The sequence below is a fragment of the Danaus plexippus genome, chromosome Z, assembly GCF_018135715.1.
Source record: "Danaus plexippus chromosome Z, MEX_DaPlex, whole genome shotgun sequence".
NCBI classification, from domain to species: domain Eukaryota; kingdom Metazoa; phylum Arthropoda; class Insecta; order Lepidoptera; family Nymphalidae; genus Danaus; species Danaus plexippus.
In genome coordinates this window covers 6615508-6636345 of record NC_083559.1, presented here as the reverse complement: position 1 = coordinate 6636345, position 20838 = coordinate 6615508, and the positions used below count along the sequence as shown (strand labels likewise).

Below are 20838 nucleotides of genomic sequence, written 5' to 3'. Positions count from 1 at the left end.
ATAAACTCGTACAATTCCATGACAATATTTGTTGTCTTTGACTTTTTTATTTCAGAATGCAATACAGAATGTGAAAGGCCGCCCATTGTTCTATTGCCAGTTTTTATAAAAATCTTTAGGTATCCCAAAAGCAATTTAAGTGAACAGATAAATACATCAAACAAACCGTAAATAAATGTTTTTAATATTCTGTCTCAATTAATTGATAAAAGCCATATTGTTCTACTATTTGATATACAAAAAATTGCAGAACATATAACAAAGATTTTATACATAAAATCATTCAAATTCAAAAATATAATCTAACGCAATTTCGTCAGAACTAGGTCTAAGTTAAGGAAAGTTCTCTGAAATGTACAAAATATATCTTCTCCTTGTATATTTCTTTATAAGCGGCATAAAATACTGGTTTAGTATAAAAAATCGAAAAATATTTTTCAGGTAAAAACGTGTTAAAGATTATTAAGCTCTTATATGTATTTATAACATTACAATAGAAGGTAAAAGAAAAAACTTAATCTACGATAGGTTTAAAGCATTCTTAGCATATTACAACAGAGAGCAGGTGGGTTTTACAAAAGAAATGTGATTTTCTCTGATAAAACATAAAAAAACAAAAGTAAAGAAAACTAAACAAACGTTAACAATGCGACTGAAAGATGTTGACGTTTCAGTGATTTCACACGTGGAGTTAAATGTTTCTTAGAAATGGATCGGTACGTAATAAATAATAGCGAACCAAATATAACTTATTGTTCAATATTTTTGAAATGGACCTGTTAAAGAAATATATTATCAAGTTTAATCCATGTGTATTATAATATGCCGTCATATACTGGACATTTCATATTGCATAAGTTAAAAAAAAATCATTACTGGATTTCAAAACAAATACATAAATTAATAATTTGAAAGTAGTTATAGAAAAGATTATGTATTACTTTAAAGAATAACCGATTTTCAGATTGTATAAAGTTATTTACGGTGCTCTGTTCATAATCTTGTGGAAAGACATATTGGGGGTCAATACATCCATTGCTGGAGTGACATACATAGATGATTTCGACTTCGAAGAACGATATGAAGATATCAACGAGTGCAACCCTTTTTATTGGCATCCTTTGCACTTGCCAGAGGAATGCTTCCAAATATTTGAAACTTTAATTAGATCTAGACTTGCGTTTTCTCCATACAGAATTTTTAAACAGAAAGAACAAAAGCAGTTAATTTATCCATACACATTCATAAACGCACCTCTCATTACACCTGAGGTTTTTGAAGAAGTTCACACGCCGCCGCCTTCGTCACCCTTAGAAGTATTGTTTAAATGGTTAAAAAGAGATATAATGAATAATCCTAGTGGACCTACCATTGAAACATCTCCTTATTTTGGAACTATCGCAATGTATAAGCAACCCATTTCATACAAAAGTGTAACGTTGATTAAAAAACTCGCTCGCCTATATGCTAATGCATTTCCTACGATGGATTTAAAAACACAAGAAAATATAGAGTATGAAAAAGATAAAAAAAAAAGTGAAATAAATCAGAAAATAAAAACTAATGGAAACACAAAACAGACAACTTAAGTAACAACTTAACAATGCGTCAGCTATAAAACAAGAGAACGTCTTTTCTACATTTATATTTTTATTTTTAAACGCAAAATCAAGATTGTAAAATTGATTTGTAGAGCACAATTTTATGGTATTTCTCGTTTATTTCTTCAACTTGTTTAACAAATATCCATTTTCTATTTTACTGAAACTCCACAGAAAATTACCATTTTCCTATTTCAGTGCAATAAAGTAATTAAATTTAGCCCTATATATTTTCATTTCTGGGGATTCCTTAAAAATATATATTTTTTAAAGGACAAGGTTTTCTCATTCGCTGATTCAAGACTTTTATAATATAACACACACATCTCTTAGAACTATAATTATATATTTTTTTCTAAACGACAGGAATATTTAATTTAATTAATTCATTTCTAAATAACTTTCCTTAATAAGATTTTACAACTAGAGTTTAAGCAGTCATAGTTAACTATCTATACCCCCTGAAATTTCACTTACCTATAAGTTATTTTAACGTGTAGTTAGTCTCCTGACGTCATTTCGAATTCAACATGGTGGATCCCTAAAGAGGTCGGTATGCTTAATCCGAGTTTGCATCGTCACACTAAATACGAAGCGTTTCTCCTGTCTCGTTCAATAACGTGTGGGAAGATGTGCGAAGATTTATGAATAAAAAATCTGTTAAATCTCCGTATGTGGCGTAACAATGTCAACTCAGACTGAGCATATGGATCAGTTAGGAATCATAACATGGATGTAAAAATTAGCATCTAAGTAAACAAAGCTGAATTATGTAATGAAAACATTTTGTAAATTATTACAAATATATTGAAAGTTATACAAATATTTACGAGTTGTTCAATTAATTATACCTCATATTAACTTTAGCAGAAAGATTACAGAGGTCAAACGCCTACCACTATTCTAATATTTTTCTCACAAATGACTTCAGAAGTATCCGTCTACATAATTTTCAAAACACTATTACCTGTGCACTTTTTCGTAAATATTTAATTACTAGAATATGTAATAAACTTAAATGTTTTTACAATATTTTATTTAGCAAACATTAATAATTTGAGACAGTAGAATAGTTCGTCTTCAATAGTCTGTTTCAATTCTATTAGAAGCAATGTTTGCAAGTTAGCAGTTTTGTAAGTTTGTATATTGGAGTTAATCTTATAAACTATTCATATTGATCAACCCAGTAAATTAATTGTTGGTTTAAGTTTCAAATAGATGTGACTTGTGGTCTGTATACCGTACAGAAGCTTAACAGAATGATGTTTAAACCTTAAAACGTCAATTTACCTATAAAAAAATCTCCTTATCTTTTATTTCATAAACTTAGTAAAGTTAATACTTTGTACATCAATGATAAAAAACCAGACTAACATTATCTAAAAATGAATTATACAACGGTACGTCTTCACCCAGTTATAATAAGGCTTGCATTTTTTTTCATTAATTACCATTATTACTCTGGGATAATTCTATTGTAAGTGAGCGTCCTTGCCACTAATAATATTACGTATTTATGTTCGAAGTTTAATTTTTAACATTTGGTTTGTTTTTCAAGAAAACTAATCAAACACTGTGGTTTAATAATATTTTAAATCATTCACACACTAAATAGACATAGGCCTATTTTTTCTTTGATTTTTAATTAACATTGTGTAAACCGTCAAAATCGTATGATTGAATGGCATCACATAATCTGTCATTAAATAGTGAAACTAAATTTGACATATTTTAAATTAAGAAAAAAGTTTGCACATTTTCTTTTTTCATTGTTCTACGAACACAATAAACGAGATCCTATTGTCCGCTTTAAAAAAATCATTTCATTGTAAAGAGTGTTCCTATATAGTGAGATTCCACAACACATTCAAAACCTTATTTATTCCACCATCAACACGTTAAATGGAAATCATAAACAATGTTGTTATTAAATAAGGTAACACATTATTTTATTACTGACATTTCCATATGAAATGCTCTTAAAAACAGATTTTTTTTTTGCAGAACTTCCTATTGTTACTTTTTGCGAGATCAGTCTTGGGAACCATATCTGGCTTATCATATATGGATACAATACGATTTAATCCACAAGAAACTAAGCCACCGGATGAAAATTCTTGTAATCCATTGTATTGGTACCCGAGGAATATTCCAGAGTACTGTTATTTCAAACCTCCTGTTATATCTATCACCACTGAAAGTACTCATTCGTCCTGTGCAACCGATAGAATTTTACCACCATTAATTCCAGTGCCTCCGCCTCCAATATACCCTGTTCCTCCTATTTTACCACTACCACCTCCAATGGTCCCAGGTCTTCCTTCATTACCAATTGCTCCTCCAATTCCATACAATATTTTTCAGCCTCCGTTGGTACCCATACAGCCGCCACAAATGTCTTATGATCATGTCCAATTACAACCACCTCATTACCCTTATCCAATTCAAGGATCTCAAGCTGGATTCATGCCTGGCTTGCCAGGGTTAGTAACGCGAAATGGTGGCATTAATATTATGCCATTCTCAGATGCATATGCTGACATGCTTGAAAAACACAAAAATAAAGTAATACGTAAAAAGCTGCAACGGATCATACATAAGTATGAATATTTAACTAACTCAAGAAGAAATTTATAGAAAAGAAAGTCTGGGAGCCTGATATCAGTGTAAGTTAAATGTGTTTTTTAACACTTCAAATAATTTTGTAGTTTAAGTAAAGCATCATGATAAAATAGTCTAGAAATAAAAATTACGAAATATTGTAATAAGATAAGAAATGAGGAAAATATATTTTTATCGAAATGTTTAATGCTCATTCTAATATTTAATTTTAAGAATAATATATAAGTTTTGCTCTGACATAAAAGCTGATAAAGTTCCTATTTCATTTATCCTGAGGTGATAAATGAAATGGGAACTTTATCACTATTCTCAATATAGTCGCCATCGTAATAAGATCTAAAATGACAGCTGGGCAGGTCCTTCCGTGGATTATCATCGTACTTGTTCTTCTATTTTTATTTTATTAACTTTAAGGCTTACCTTCACGAAAACCCTACATCAGAATAAAAAAACATAAGTCATCATTACAGCCTAATATTCGCTGCCACAGCTTAAATCACTAGAGGAAAGAGCTTCAAGCCAATGCTTGGTGCAAACCAACAGCCTCATCTACACCGGCCGTGATAACAGCTGCAGATGAGAACTCGATACTACATTTCCTGAACTTTACTTTGTTTATCTTTAAGTTTTCTTCTCTATTCATTTGCTTCAATAATTTACCTATCATAATATCTTATAATATTTTCAATTTTATCATGATCTAAAACTAGCCTTCCATTTATTTTATATATACTTCATATATGTTATATCCTTTGCCATTTTAATAGTGACGTCAATAATTTATCAACAGGCCAGCTCTCTGACACCAACGCTACTTCGAAATTTTATGGTGAACTGGAGGAAATACATAAAATATAGCAATTAATATCAGTATCTAGTAATAGACACTGACTCATAAAGAAGAAATTGCATAACTAATAGTTGCAGTAGCGAGTGTACTGAAGTAGCATTCACAAAATCTTGTAGTGATAGGAAAAATCAAGTAATATAGTGACACCGCTTATCATGGAAAAAGAGCTAAGACCTATTTTCCAACCTACATCGAAATATCGATTTCACTTTGGTAAAATTATCATTCAAAAAAATATTATGAATCTTCATATCAATATTTTGGTGGTGATAGAGCCTAGCTGTTGTCAAGTAACAATAGCTCGAACATAGGTTGGCTCAACCGGGCAAATACAACCCTCTTACAGAAGATTGGCGTAAAGTGGTCTTTAATGACTGCGTTTCGTCCGTCGAGTAAGAGAGCCGGTTGCCCTCTCCCTTTTCTAACGCTTTTCTGCCCTTGCCTTTGTCCTACCGTTTCCTCTCCATCTCCCACGATCAAGGTCGGCAACGCATCTGGAACATTAGGAATGTTGCAGATGTCAAAGTTCGACGGTGACTGCCTTCCATCAGGTAGGCCGTCTACTCGTTTGCCGCCTTTCAAATAAAAAAATAAAATAAAATTATATATACTAAGGTAAATAAGATAATTCTATTGCAAAGGTTTACAGGCTGATACCAACGTTTAAAAATATGAAATGGATAAAATATTATGAAAGAAATAAAGTTTATTTGCTTTGAGCATATTATAATAAGAAATAATATACATTTTTCTGTTTAGCAATAAAAATAGACTCTTTAGAAATACACTGGTATCAGTATTATTATATTGTGTTTTAATTGTTAAAGTTATTGGTATATTTGTTTAAGATAGAAAGATGGAAAAGTAAATTTTAAAATGTATAAAAACTGTTTTAAAAAAATGACTTACAGTAGAGCTTAAGAATTTCTTACCGATATAAATCTCTAATCTCTAATCTAATTAAAACAAAACTTACTTACTTACACATTTACTTAAATTCTTTTTAATTGCATGGCTTTCGTTATATCCAATGACAATAGTTTGAAAAAATTTATTAAAAAAAAAGTATTGCCTGTAATTGTAAATAGAGGTGTAATCCAATAAAAATGGTTCAATATTTGAATATATCTGTTTATCACAAAAAGTGTTAATCTTTTAAACGCAGAAATATGAGCAATAATTTATTTTCCAGTTAAGTTTCTGATTCTACTTTTCAAAAGTTTCACATTATTTTATTTCTTGGTCTTATTCCCCATTTATGAGTTCTCAAACAGAAATACGTCACGTAGGCATAATAGCACAAATAAATAATATAAAATTATTTTACCCAAATATAAATATTATTATGTTTAGAAACTATTACAGTAATTTATTATATTTTATCAATTGCAATCAAGTCATAGAAATATCAATAGTATCATCAAGTCAAAGTCGTCTAGTTCAATCTTTACTAATTTTATTTCAGACCTCTTCTAATTTTTTTTATTTAAAAATATAATTTATAACAATTTACATTAAGTTGAAACAACATAACAAACAAATTTTATTTTATTTTCCTATGTAGAGTTGACGAATGTGAGTAGAATTGACGGCAAACTAGGTATGGACTTTAATTAACATTCGTCATCACATAGTCTTCCTTTGAAAATAGTGCTGTAATACTGATTCAAATGGATGTTTTTAACATGTTTTTTCAACATATACTTGAAAATTAGAATTTTAATTGAATAATTATAAATCTAAATAGGCATGCATGATTGGATATAATAAAAATCAAAGAGAATATCAAGCTTAAACAAGAGGCCAATGAAAGAAACTCACAAACATTATTTTGTTTCTTTTTTTTTTTAACTTCATCACGGCCGTAAATCAATAAGTCACAAAATATATTAAGTAAATTTATTGAAATCGAAAATAACAATAACATAAACAAAATTGTAAAGAGCTATGTAGAGCTATGAGCTAAAATCAGCACTCAATAAAAATATTTAATGTTATTTAATATTTGTGATATTTATTCATTATATAACTACTGTGCAAAAACACTGATAAGTAAAAGTTAATATTCAATCTCGCTAAGATGATTCTAGTCTTATTATTAATTACTACTTATACTTAAAAATTTATATATTTTAATTAATATATAAATTAATGGACGGAACGCCTGAGGGCTTTAAATATACAAACTTACAAATCTTAAAACTTAGCCTAGTTCAATTATAATATTTCTTAAATCTTAAATATAATAAATGTATAATATTTAATCAAAAAAGTCATTTTTTTACGATTATTCTCCGTTTTCTAAATAACGTTGTACACAGATACCTATTAGACATGAAAACTTATTATCTTTCCACGTCAAATGAAGCAAAACTTTTATAAAACTTTTGAAAATACAACGAGAACATCTTTAAGCTTATAATCCTATTTAAGTATCTTTTAGCCGCAAAATATTACATTACTTTGTTAATAATAACAAATGTTGTTTTTTTTACATTTCAATCGATAAGTTTTTTGTATGCGAAAAAAAATAACATTGATATCATCATATAAAGAAGAATCGCCATTTCGAACTTGAACAAATTTATTTACTTTATCTATACTCGACTCGATGTTAGAAGACTGTAATAAAATGAATCATTACGGAATTTTGCAATTACTCCCAATGTTAATCATTTCAACATGTTTAAAACTTAATCCTAAATCTACACCCGAAAGTATCCATTAATGATTCATACACGCCGTTAAACCATAAAGACTTTACTCGAACACCACAATATACGCCAGTTCTGAATATTCAATCAATCTCTCAAATAGTCATGAAATGATAAATTGCTAGTTTTTATTTTATCCGAAATAGCAGCCACGAATAAAGTTTATTTCAGACAAAACATTTATTCATATTGAATATGTATGAAAATATCTGGTTTTCTGTAACGACTATGGCGTATTGAAAATATTTAGTACGTAAAGGTACAAGAAACGTTTTTTATTTAATACATCAAACAGAACGATATCTATAATTCTAAATATTATGAATATTTTATAATTATATAATAACCTATTGGAATGAATCGTATGGACGGTTTATTAAGTTAAAATACCTTTATAGCACTAAGTTACATTAAAATCTAGACAATTAATTAAAATATCACTAATTAATAACTTGAACGCTAACTCTAATTAGTTATAGAATTGAAACCTGATTCTCAAACTAACAGCCCATAAAATCCTTTGAATCTCTGCTCGTAACTGTATTCATCTTTTATTAGTTATTACGTTTAAATTCACTGAATACATTCAGACAAGTATAAACCAACATTAACAACCACACAGGGAAACATGCTGAACAGCGTTACATAACTAGAGACAAGTCACACATAAAGCATACATATAAAAAGTTACTATTCTTTAACTAATTAGATTTTTATCACCCATAATTAGCTAAACAATAATCTTTAACGTAACAATACAACTAACAAGACAAAATAAAAGAAACTACCTCAGCCATGCTGTACATTTATTCCGAGTTTCACTCGATTAAAATTACCAGATATAATTAAACTCAATTCGATTAATAATGAAAATATTATCTTGAATATATGTTATATAATGGGGAGTTTGCAATTTTACAACCAGAAATTCATATGAATACAATTTTATGAACAACATACTCACATGTTACTCGCTGTACGATTTCAAATAAAACATACAATTTTAATTTGCAATTAGCTAGATGGAGTGATGTTGCGCCCGATTAAAATTGCTGGCAATAATACGAACTCAGATATAATTCGTAAATTGAGCGTAAAGGGTGCTCTTAAATGAGCAAGTGTAATTTATTGCTTTACGAATACACGTACGAAAACTAAAACTAGCTATTTCGCTAATACTATACCATTAATATACATTAAAATATATTTGACTTTTATAACATTATATGAAATTATTCTAGACTTAAAGAATCTTAATCTTCTGTATGTCCCGGATTGACACTACGATTTTCGAAAATGCAAGGTCACACGACGTGTCGGATATTATATATGCATTTAATTTTCTTTTTCATATTTTATTTTACACTTCTTGATTACTGTTTTTTTTTTCAATACCAAATATAATAAAGATCAATTCAATTCTAGTTCAGAATGCATATTATTACATAGCAAAGAATTATGAGATTTTTTTGTTGAAAAGAGATATTTTAGTAATTGATTATCTTTTTCAAATCATACAAAAAATGGTGTCAAAATTGTACGGTAGTATTGTTATACTGCATAATATACGGTGTATAATGTTATTATTGTCAATTCTTGGCTTAAATAGAAGTTACTGTTTAACTACTTCTTGTATTATTGATTCATAAGCGGATATGCATTTCTAATCACTAATTATGAAAATGGTGTTAAATTATCTGTAGGTAACTTACTAATTGATAGTATTTTGTGATGTATTGAACTGTGATGATCGGTAATTTAGTTAATGAATCGTTGAAATTGCTCAATTTTGTAGACAGACGCTGTGAACATTCGTTAAATACAGTAAATTAAAAAATAGGATTTCCTACATGAGAATTGTGGTTACGAAAACAATAAAATTTAACCGTTAAACTACTTATGTAAAAGTTCCTCTAAAATAATGAAAGGTAGTTCAATATTTCTAGGAATTAAAAGTTTTCGATTCGTTTATCTATTAAGAAAGATATGGTAAACATATTTTCTAATATTATTCTCTCAGAACCTATGACTAGTTGCTTGTTCTGGTGGTGTGACATTCATGCCCATATTGTCATAAGAGAAATCAAGAGTAGTATCTTCAGCAGGATGTCTATTGCTAATAGCAGTGCTAATCGTCTTCGGTGTGGTTGCTCCTTGACTTTTATCAGTCTGTGTTCTAGCGTCTAAATCCCTGGCATTGAGTGGTTGCGGGTTTCGCTTCGGGGGTTCCGGATTTCTTATCTCAAGCTTCAATTCGGGCTTTGGTTTTGGCATTTCAGCGTGTGGATTATGATGAGTTAGATCGGTTGGATAATGCTTCACACGATTCTGGAAATATTGTTATATTTAATTAATTGATTCCCTGGGATATATACTAACAATCCTCCTTACTCCTTTTTCCCTTTTACCTAAAGACTAGGTAGTTCATGAATATTATACCTTCGAAGGCTGCAATTTTTTCATGATGTATTGCCACGAGACTTTGCCACGACACACGATGATAAGAATGAGTATCAACACCGCCAGCGCGACAATACTCACAATCAGCGCTGTCTGAGCTTGACGCTGAACACCTTGAATATAATAACAATTTATAATGTATAAATATAATTCCTGTGTATGGCAGCATGATCACATTTAAATATGTGCTCTATAATATATACATAAGCTGTTTAGCGTCTTATCTAACATTGATCTAAAAGATATCACATTTTTACCGCTATATGAAATATGAAAAAAATTCGCTTTAGCCACTTTATACTTTGTAATAATTATATTTTCTTTTCACCATAGTTCAAAAGCTTTATATTTCATACTCGTAGTTATATGAAATTACATTCGCTCATTTTATCAACATGATTTTTAATTATCCCATTTTAGCACTTAATTCCTTCTGATGTTTAACGTAATGGATTTCGCAAGTCAGGAGATAAGCTCCTGTTATAAAATGAATGTAGCATGCGATTAATTAATGAGTATTTAATCAAACAAACCAGAATTTCAAATTATACCATTTTAAGTCTCTCAATAATAATAAGAATCACAATTTCGCGATGCTTATAATAAGTAAACCTGTTGCTTTGCATCATTTTTAATTTTCAAACACAATATCGCACTGCAGCTTTAAATTTTAATTTATTTGAACATATATGAATAGGATATTCAATTATAAAGTTTTGTAATGCTCCACAGATTTTAATGATTACAAAATTTTTATAGACATTAAAAAACAGGAAATTAATGTTTTTACTTACTAGTTATATTGGATGGAGGATCAGCATATTCAGATCTTCGCATGTACCTTAAGTCCAAAAGGTAACCTAAAAAAAATAATTGAAATCGTTATAATAAATCACTCGTAATACATAAACATTAGTTATGAATATCTAATGTTATATCATCCAACAATTATTTCTGAATAAATTCTTCACTTATAAAACATTAGAAAAGACACATCCATAAATTGTGTATGTCGAGTGTCAGAACGTGAATATGAAACCATAACGTATTTGTCCATCTCAATAGCCATGCTCTACAAATATGAACGTTCAAGACCAACAACTTTTGCCTTGGACATACGATTATTTTTAGATATAAAATTACGATTCAATATTCATTTCTATCAACGTAAATGGGCTTGATGTAGTCTTTTAATATAATATTTATTGTAGTCACTCTGTTAGCCCATCACAGTTAAATATGAATTTAAATATCTTAAATTTGATTGGTTGTTAATACATGCATATCTGTTACTTCCAAAAACAATGTTTTTTTTGGGACTATGAAAACCTAATCCTCTATAAAGCAATTTTCGTCGAACTCCATGCCATCCGGAATAAAATTAAAATCGAGCTGTAGGTGTAATTCAATTTGCAGATTTTTCTTTCAAAAAAAGCTATTGCATTTTATCTAGATGTTGTTTTTCCTAAATAAATCTCCACTCCCGCAATAATGTTTTTTTCAATTATATTTCCTATCGATTTTACAATAAAGTGACGGATAAAAGGGACCTTTTAAAAGATAAATTTATTGCAAGGGACATATTCAACTTAAAAATATGACGGTGTAAACATTTGTAAGATTGGTGCGGCGTGATACCTTCATGACAGTTAATGGGACAGGTGCTTACCTTCTACATTGACAAATACTATCTTTCCGTCTCTCTCCCATAAACACGTGTTCTAACATGCGTAAATAAAAACTAATATTACTTGGCTTAACTATCAGTGGTTTAACAGACAAATTGCTTTTAGTTGCAACATAGATTTAACGAGTTTTAAAAAATAAAACTTGGATATATGAAAGGCTTTAAAAAATGTTATTAACGTTGTTTACATGCAATCCCTTTGAGAGAATATTTTTGAGGTTTATAAAAAACTTCACATATCCAAATAACGCTTTCAAGTAAATAATACTTTTACATTCTGTAGATTTTCAATAGGTTTGTCTAGACTGCAGTTTCAGTAATAATTTACATAATCGTTTACTTAAACGTCGTACATTAATAAAACTTTTCAATACGATTATATACCATGATTTATGAATAGGGTATGTTAAGTCTGTCGGCCTTAACTTGCAAGGTGAAAACTCATACTAAGAACACTGTAAACCGAACGGAACTCTTAACTTCATTATTAAATATAGAGACTAATATAATAGAGATTATAACAATTGTAATAATATGAAAAAAAAAACTCCTTCTTTAAAATGTAATTATGTATTTGCTTGTCACGGTTCATAGTAATAAACTCTTAATATTTTAATACAGACTGTGTAATGTAAGCGTGTTTATTCTTTAAGATTCTTGTATACACGGCTGATTTACAGATAATAATTCGCCCTGAGTGAACTGCATCGTTCAGTACAATGTATCCAACAGACCTGCCCCATTGTACACACAAGGGGCTACACATTGTAAGAGAATGCTAATGTGTGCGTGGTACCTGTCCGAGTCAGCAGACCATAACTTTATGCACAGAAATACCAATGACCGATAAAATATTTTGTTATTTTCTCAATCGAAACATGATTTTGGTTACGGTTAAAACTATCATTTTTGTGTAATATTTTTTCAAGAATATATATCTTTCAATTTTAAGCGTAACTTATTATTAATTGAAATATTTTTGAATTGAAATATTTTAAAAATAAATTAAAAAGTAGTGAAGAAACGCTTTGTTTTAAGTTCTTATTTCATTAACTTTTTCGTTTAATTATTCAATACTAACTCTAATGTTTAGAAAATAAAAATAAAGCTGTATTAACTGTTATAATAATGAAGTTAAACTTCATTCTTTCTATATTTAAATACCAATTCGAATCATGATAAATTAAATCACTATATACTCGTACGAACAATGAAGCGATCAACAAATATAGAAAATGAACGGTGCTCTGCCCTGATGGGCTTTAAATATATTAAATTATGTCATTAATTTCTCTATTAATTGCGAATACACATTTGATGTGCTTAAATATATTAAGGATAAAAATGTTCATGTTCTATTTTTATTTACTTTTTGAACTAAAAGTCAGTTAAATCGAAAATACGATGAGAATTTTCATTTTTGTTTATAATCATAAACGATAATGTACACTTGTTGTCGAACTATCACTGTGTATATTTATGGTAAAATAAATATTCAGAAAATTCAAAATGTTAAATATGAAATGATATATTATTTTAAATGAAAGTTCTTAACTTCATGCAAAAATTCTGTTCGTTGTTTGAACTGAAACTTGCATTCTTTAACAAATGTGTGAGTGAGATATTGGAGTGGGCGAGAGACGGTGGCGGCTTGTGGTCATGAAACTGGTTGTTTAAAGTTGATATTAAGTGATAAGAGACTTTATGACTTTGACGATTAGGTTCAAAATAGGTTTATCAACTACGAAGGCCCCTATTATTATTTTATGTACGAATATTAGTCATCGCCATAACATATCCATCCCGAGTTGAGAATTTCCACTCTATGGAATTTCAATTTGAAAGTTTTATATTTTATTTATATTAGAATTGTAAAAAAAAATTGAACTATTATATCACGTGAAAATTTATGGTTGGCCTTGTTAGAACAAAAAATTGGAAATATAACGTAGTCAATTGACCCACACAAAAATTGTTAAATGTACATTAAGGATGAAATTAATTTGAAACATACCTTGACACTCCTTGATACATAGGCCAGAGTCGTAGTTGTGATGGGTATTGTTACAGACGATGCTGCAGGGAGCACATCTGTTAGTCTCTGGGGAGCAGTACTCTTCCAAAGTGCAGGTTAGCTGACCACATCTGATCCCGTCGATTGTCAACTGTGATGATGCCAAGCTCATCGAAGCCAAGAAGCAAGCGAATCGAAACATTTTCGTGACTGGAAAATATTTTATGTTATAATTTTTAATTGATAATAAATACGTTGGTTTATGCATAATTTTAATATTGCATAATGTCGTTTATAGATGATATAAAATCATGATGATTATAATAAAATATTAACGCTTACAGAAATATCACCTGTCCAAAAATGCCTTTAATATAAAGAAAAAGTCTTTAATATAAAGGAATCTTACAGTTATCGTAATTAAATTATACGACAATATTGCTCTTAAAGATATAATAATATTGCTTTTAAAGGTATAATAAATTCTATCTTCTTGATTTTTACAAAAAATAAATAAATAAACAAACGGCGACATTTCCTTTTTGTGATCATATTGTCGTTCAAACCTCGGTATACGGTTAAGGAACTATTTAAATTTATTCAGCTTCTTTGATTTAATAAGAAAAAATATTATCAGTATTTAAATATATTTGCTTCAGTGTAGTCAAGAAACATTTTTATATTGTGTTCGATAACACTTTGACATCAATTTTAATTAAAATTCTCTCAATAGGTATATGAAGTTAACATTATTGCTGTTTGCTTTTCCTGTCAAACGCCATCTACAAAATACAACGTTTACAAAGGATACTCAAAATCAGTTTCAAAAAGGGAATGATTGCTTTTTATGACTATCGGACAGGTTAAGCCGTTTAACAAATATTTAAACATGGAACGTTACTGTTTCACTCATGACAGATTTAATTTAAAAACATTGTTCTATGTAATGTTCGTTATATACGCAACAATAAATATACCTGCTCTACCTGTGATTCTGTTAAATAACTTGTAGTAAAATGTTGTTCGAAAATCTCTCTTTAAATATTAAACAGTGTGAGTCATAGCTCACCACAGTGACCGGTTTGAACGCAAACAAATAACGAAGTTTCTTTACATGCTACTCTACCTGCTGATGTTTAATTATTATTTTTCCAGACCTCTTCTCCCTAAATACTGCGTTGAAATAAATAACAAAAGTAATATTAATTAGTAATATTTTATTGACTATATACTTTATACTATATATTATATTATTACACTATATTCATAATAACGACAAACTCACATGAAAAAAGTAACAATCAGAATAAGGTTATAAGAATATCAAATAACTTTTAAAACAGAAATTTATTTTATATTTTTTATAAGAAATAAACAAATTTATACACACCAGTTTAGCCAACGCCTTCAAATAAATTAACTAATAAGCTTCTGATATGATTTCATGACACACTACCAATAATTCACCTCAAGGAGGAAACATTGAATTCAACATGACATTTCTTGTATTATTCATGGTAAAATTAAGATATATGCAGAAGCATGACGACGAAGCAGGGCACAGTTTTCACTATGGTTGCTAGGTAACGAAAAATAGTAAATCGAACACTACTCCTACTCCTTACGTACCGCCTAGTATGTGAAGCATGTGAAGTTTATTCACTATTTTCTCAATTTTTGAAGTAGTCAAAAAATTCAATAAAGTGGTCATTATTAACGATATATAAAGTAAATAATAAGAAACATAAAATTCAAAATTTCATTTAATTACTTAGGCATCTTCTATGTCAGTCAGTCATATTTCGTTTGTAAAATATATTTATCGGTATCTCAAGGAATTAAACTTCATAAATCAAGAAGGTACATATTTTACTAGACGAATTGTGACCAATTTCAATAAAATTAAAAGAAGCAATATTACAAAATTTTAAAGTAATCATATATTTTCTTAAACGTGACAAGCAAGGCATACCATGAACTAACCGCCTGCTCACCTTGAATAGTTGACGAAGCCTCACGTATCATTAGATATATGTACATGTTGTAAGTATATTAAAAGGTTAATACATATTATCAGCCAATACTATTTTCTTTAAAGTTTTATTATTATTTTTAATTATTACCCATGTCACTTTTGAATTGAAAATATTCAAACGGTAATTCGTGATTGTTTTGGTAGGTAAGGCTTTTTATAGGAAGGTAAAAACAAAGATGGCACTGTCGTCTTTATACTATGTCTATGTCTTTATACACTGTCTATGTCTTTATACACTGTCGTCTTTATACTTATTTATCGTTTTTACTATACCCAGTATAGCTACCCTCAATATATACATTATTAAGGTAAGTTAGAAAAGATTCAGTCATAAATGCCACTTCAGTTAAGGAACCTGAAAACTCATTCAGGAAGTTTTTAATAAGTTAAGATAAATCGATCATACATATAGCTAGAACAGTACAGTACAGCAAATATGTCACTATAATATAAAATTTTGTATTTAAAACGTAATACTATGAAATCACAAATAGATCTGAAACCAATGTTACTTATTAACAAAATCAGGACAGTGTTGTCCTCCATATATACACATATATGTATGTATAAATGGAGCTTTATTACACTTCAGTAAAAAAACACACAAAAAATATTTCCTTTTGAGAAAAATAAAAGTAAAATAAGACTTATCGTAACCTTTTTAAAGTAGACGAGGTATGTGAAAGTTTTTATCACAATCTGTTAAAAAGTTTTCTTTTCATATTATTTCTGGCAACCTTATCGTTTGTTTCCAGTGTAGTTTTGAACAGATATGTGTATAATGTAATGTCATTGTTTCAAAATAAAACAGTAAGATTTTTTCAGTTTTTTTTCTAACAATCGTATCTTACAACCCCCATTAACTTGCGTACAATAACTTCCTATGTGTAAAATAAATAATGTTATCGTATTGTTTAACTAATCAGATTGTAGGATTTTTTTATGCTAACCTCGTTTTGTAACCTAAAAATATTATATTATAAGAATATAGCATTATATTTCTTCTACTTAGTATGTAACTATAAAAATAGTTCTCTGAATTCTCACTAGAGGTTATCTCTTATATTTAAAAGGTTTAAACGAAATTATGTCATAAGTTTCATTTGACAAATTTCTAAGCTCCATAATCAATGATACTCGATTTACTTTCATGTACATATATAAACGATGTACAATTTTTCGTAATCGATTAAATAGTCTTTGTAGTTGAGAGCCAACATGTCAACATATTTGCATTTAAATATACACATAACATACAGGTTAATAAATGAACCGCCGTCATCCGGCTCTTGCCGTAGGCTGTTAAATATTTTCAAAATATTTGCACGGTCTGACAATTATTGCGTATAAATACTCCTTTTTCTGTTAAATAAATATGAATCCCATATTATTTCGCTTTAATTAATGGTAATCTTGGTCAAAGGATCGATAGAACATATTCGATGTATTTCGTAGAATCAGAGCTTGTTTGCTGTTCAAAACCTATAGTTCAAATTAAATTCCATTTTCACACAGAAGGTGTCTAGTTTCATAATCGTTAAACATGTGAAACCAGTAATAACTTCAATTTACAATGGATTTCACTCCATCTCTATATTATGGCTTTGATTAAAGCATAGGCGTAACAAAACATTCCCTTTAGGCAATATCGATTTTGATTTACTAATCCATTAGAATATCTAACGTGATGCAATCTTCAAACGTGTATTTGCTTTAACATTGTTGCTATAAAGCCTTATTGTGAACAGATGGAATACGGATCAGGTAGTATTGAATTTAAATAGACAACGGTATATATAGTGTTTTGATATAAAACAATTTTAATTATTAACTATTACTATACTATCGTCTTCAAATAAAAAATAATACTTTAAAAACAGATTATTTTAAATTGAAAGTGGTATGATATCTAAGCAATAGGAAAGCCATCGCCAAATACAAAGGTGCGAGGAATAACAATGGTGTATTTATTGTTTTCCTCTCATTTGTATGCAAGACGTTTTTCTCTTGGTGAATCTGTGTTATACAAAGTCATATGAAGCTTGTATTTTAATTAGCCGTCTGTATGAGTAATAACGACGTCCTCAAACTTTACCTTAAGTAATATTAATTTGTTTTGTATGGATATGGAGTTCTACTTAATCAAACAATTTACGAATTACTTTTAATCCAAGGTAGGTTTTAGGAATTGCTATACAGAAGTAAAAATATTTGTTACATGTTTGAATATAGTTTCAGGGATTTTTTCAAAAAAATTCTGTTTTCTTTTTGTTACTGAAAGCATTATTTTATAGGAAAAAAGTGCATTTGAACAGTCATATGTTTAAGAGCTTGAAGAACGGATATGATCGACGAATAAGGTTCCAGGCCGGATATTACACTGAGCTCTATTAAACGCTATTTGATCACCTGCTTCATGAACAAATACTTTATAATAGACTTTTGTATTTTATGTTGCTCTTTAGTATGTAGCGATTAATTAAAAATATTCGACAAAACAAAGCTCTTTATCTGCAACTGGCAGCCTTGATCCCAGTTAACATTTTAAACATTAATATTGAAGAAAATTGCAGGTAAATTAAAATCTTTTGCTACCAAGTCTCCTGTCACGTACAAACTTAATAAGATTATTATTATAGCAAGCATGCAAAAAGCTCACCATTTAAGTATAACACATTTTCTTCATATAAATTATCTTAGAAATTCTCTAAAACTTCATGGTCCGTTAATTTAAATATAAAAATATTTGACAACATTTAATGACATGTAACTAACTTACTTGGAAATTTCATAACATATTTTGTGATGTCTAATTAAGGGTACTTATCAAATAGTTCTTGATATTTTTTTTACTAATTGTCAAAGAAAATGTTGTTTAATCTCGTACAAATACTTAAATTTTTATACGTATAAATACTCAGAAATAACAAAATATAATATTTATTAATGGTCGAAGAACTTTTATAAATATAAAAGTACCTTGGGTATAAATAGTATATAAACTTTGAAGGGAGTTGACTATCTAACAATAAGAAACTTTAAAATATTCCAACATAAGTTGTTGTTGGTTGTTTAGTTTTCTTACTTATTATTTTATATCGGTTTAAAGAAAAGTTTCATTTTATGATAACAAAAAGCATGAAGAAATATGTTACACAATAATTAATATGACTATAATTATAATGATTATAGTAGAAATAATAATCATTATGAAAATAATGATTGGCAAATATCTATATAATCATTATAAAAATTACTAAAACTTACATTTGAAATCGTTTTAAAAAATAGTTAATTATTCATTCTTACGAGTTGACACCTGTTTACTTTATGAGACTGTCTACGCAGCTCTTCTTTAAAACTGTTTTTATCAGAGAATACGTCTTATCTACTTTCCGCTCGTTAAGAACGGCTCGTCATTAATGTGAAGGAACAGGTGCTTACCTAATGGTTGGAGGTCTTTTCGTGTTAGCTTAACACATTTATTAATGTAACATACACATTTTTAAATAGTCATTAAGTTTTTAAGACTTTTAATATATACATATATAAATATCTCCGTATATTTTAATGTGATTATTATAATATTTTCATATAGAAATCGCATAACTATACTCTACATATGTAAAGTAATCCGCATCGCCATGAAGCGTCTATCAACTTTAACTGACAGCTTTTTATGGATGTTTAATAAACAATGTTCGTACCGTTCTCATTGTAGCATTAATGAGCAAACATGAGTACAAATAACACTGAGATACTTCAACAATTATGTTTTCAAACGGAACAGTGAATACGTCTGACAATGGCAATCATTTTTATATCACTTATTTTTTTTATGTTTTTTATAGAACCTTGTAATATCATTAACAGAAATTTATAGATTAATAATATAATAATAAATTAAGTGTCACCTCATTAAAGTATTGAGTTTATATTATGCTATAAGTTTTACCTCATCAAATAATTACGTAACTACTTCTACATTAAAATTTGTGTGTTTCGTGTCAAATGTATCCCAGAATTAAAAACGTCCGTTAAAAACTTAATAGAAAATTATAATAAAACAATAATTGTTCATTGTTCAGAATGAGAGATGCATAATTCTATACGGATTTACAAAGAACTCTCTTACTTTACACATTTCATAAATGTTGCCCACACTCTGCGGTAAGGAGATTATACATACTTTTACTGGAGTATAATAAAATTTTGGGGCTTATATTTACAATACTCTAACATATAAGACCTAATGCAAAAACTTTTACTCGTACATATTTAAAGAACGATTGAGTGGTTATAACATAATAGTCCACAGAATGTAACGCCAATTGTTTAAGGCTCCGTTAGTAGTTTTTCTTGAGAAAAAAAATGTAATGACTCATTATTATAAAACGCTTGTAAAACATTTGATCACTGGTTAATTTTGGAATTCAGTTACGTAAATTGTACATAATATATAAAATAATAACATATAACCATATCGTGTATGTCGTAAGTAGGTTCATGTTTTTTTTATTATTATTTGTCTCATGAACATTTCCATCTATAGCGATAGTTAAATTTCCAGACACGTTTTATACAGCGTCATTATGTACGACCGTGGAAATAGAAACGGTGATAAGAAAAGACTTTAAAAAATAAAAACCTATCATATAGCTTTATTTATAATAAAATTACTTACCCTATGCAATTTTCATTTTTTTCCTTTGAACTTTACACACTTGGATACACTACCAACTTTCTAAAGCGACTTCTAAAAACTGTTTCGAAGCCTTAACAGGCTCAACGGCCAATCGTGAACGTGGGTGACGGAATGCGACTCTTGCGCAGGTAGCGCCGTGTCGCTGTTTAC

The 20838-nt window shown here is 28.9% G+C and overlaps 2 protein-coding genes across 2 annotated transcripts; one reads left to right on the top strand and one right to left on the bottom strand.

Annotated features, from left to right (window-relative positions):
• Positions 1-317: 317 nt before the first annotated feature.
• LOC116777595 (uncharacterized) lies at positions 318-2424 on the top strand. The gene is made up of 3 exons (XM_032671230.2): positions 318-565; positions 675-716; positions 965-2424. The coding sequence occupies exons 2-3, from the start codon at positions 709-711 to the stop codon at positions 1587-1589; spliced, it is 633 nt and encodes a 210-aa protein (XP_032527121.2). The 5' UTR covers positions 318-565; positions 675-708; the 3' UTR covers positions 1590-2424.
• A 4088-nt stretch (positions 2425-6512) lies between these two features.
• Positions 6513-20827, bottom strand: LOC133319912 (protein grindelwald). Its single transcript, XM_061526135.1, has 5 exons — positions 20668-20827; positions 13949-14158; positions 11042-11107; positions 10227-10360; positions 6513-10115 (listed from the first exon to the last, which is right to left on the bottom strand). Exons 2-5 carry the CDS (start codon positions 14148-14150, stop codon positions 9804-9806), a joined length of 714 nt encoding a protein of 237 aa, XP_061382119.1. The 5' UTR covers positions 14151-14158; positions 20668-20827; the 3' UTR covers positions 6513-9803.
• Positions 20828-20838: the final 11 nt, after the last annotated feature.

Coding starts and splice junctions, on each gene's coding strand:
- LOC133319912 (XM_061526135.1), bottom strand. CDS start 14,150: ATGTTTCGATTCGCTTGCTTCTTGGCTTCGATGAGCTTGGCATCATCA. Junction 11,108..13,948: donor ATGTATCAAGGAGTGTCAAG/GTATGTTTCAAA, acceptor TATTTTTTTTAG/GTTACCTTTTGGACTTAAGG. Junction 10,361..11,041: donor TCCTCCATCCAATATAACTA/GTAAGTAAAAAC, acceptor ATTATATTCAAG/GTGTTCAGCGTCAAGCTCAG.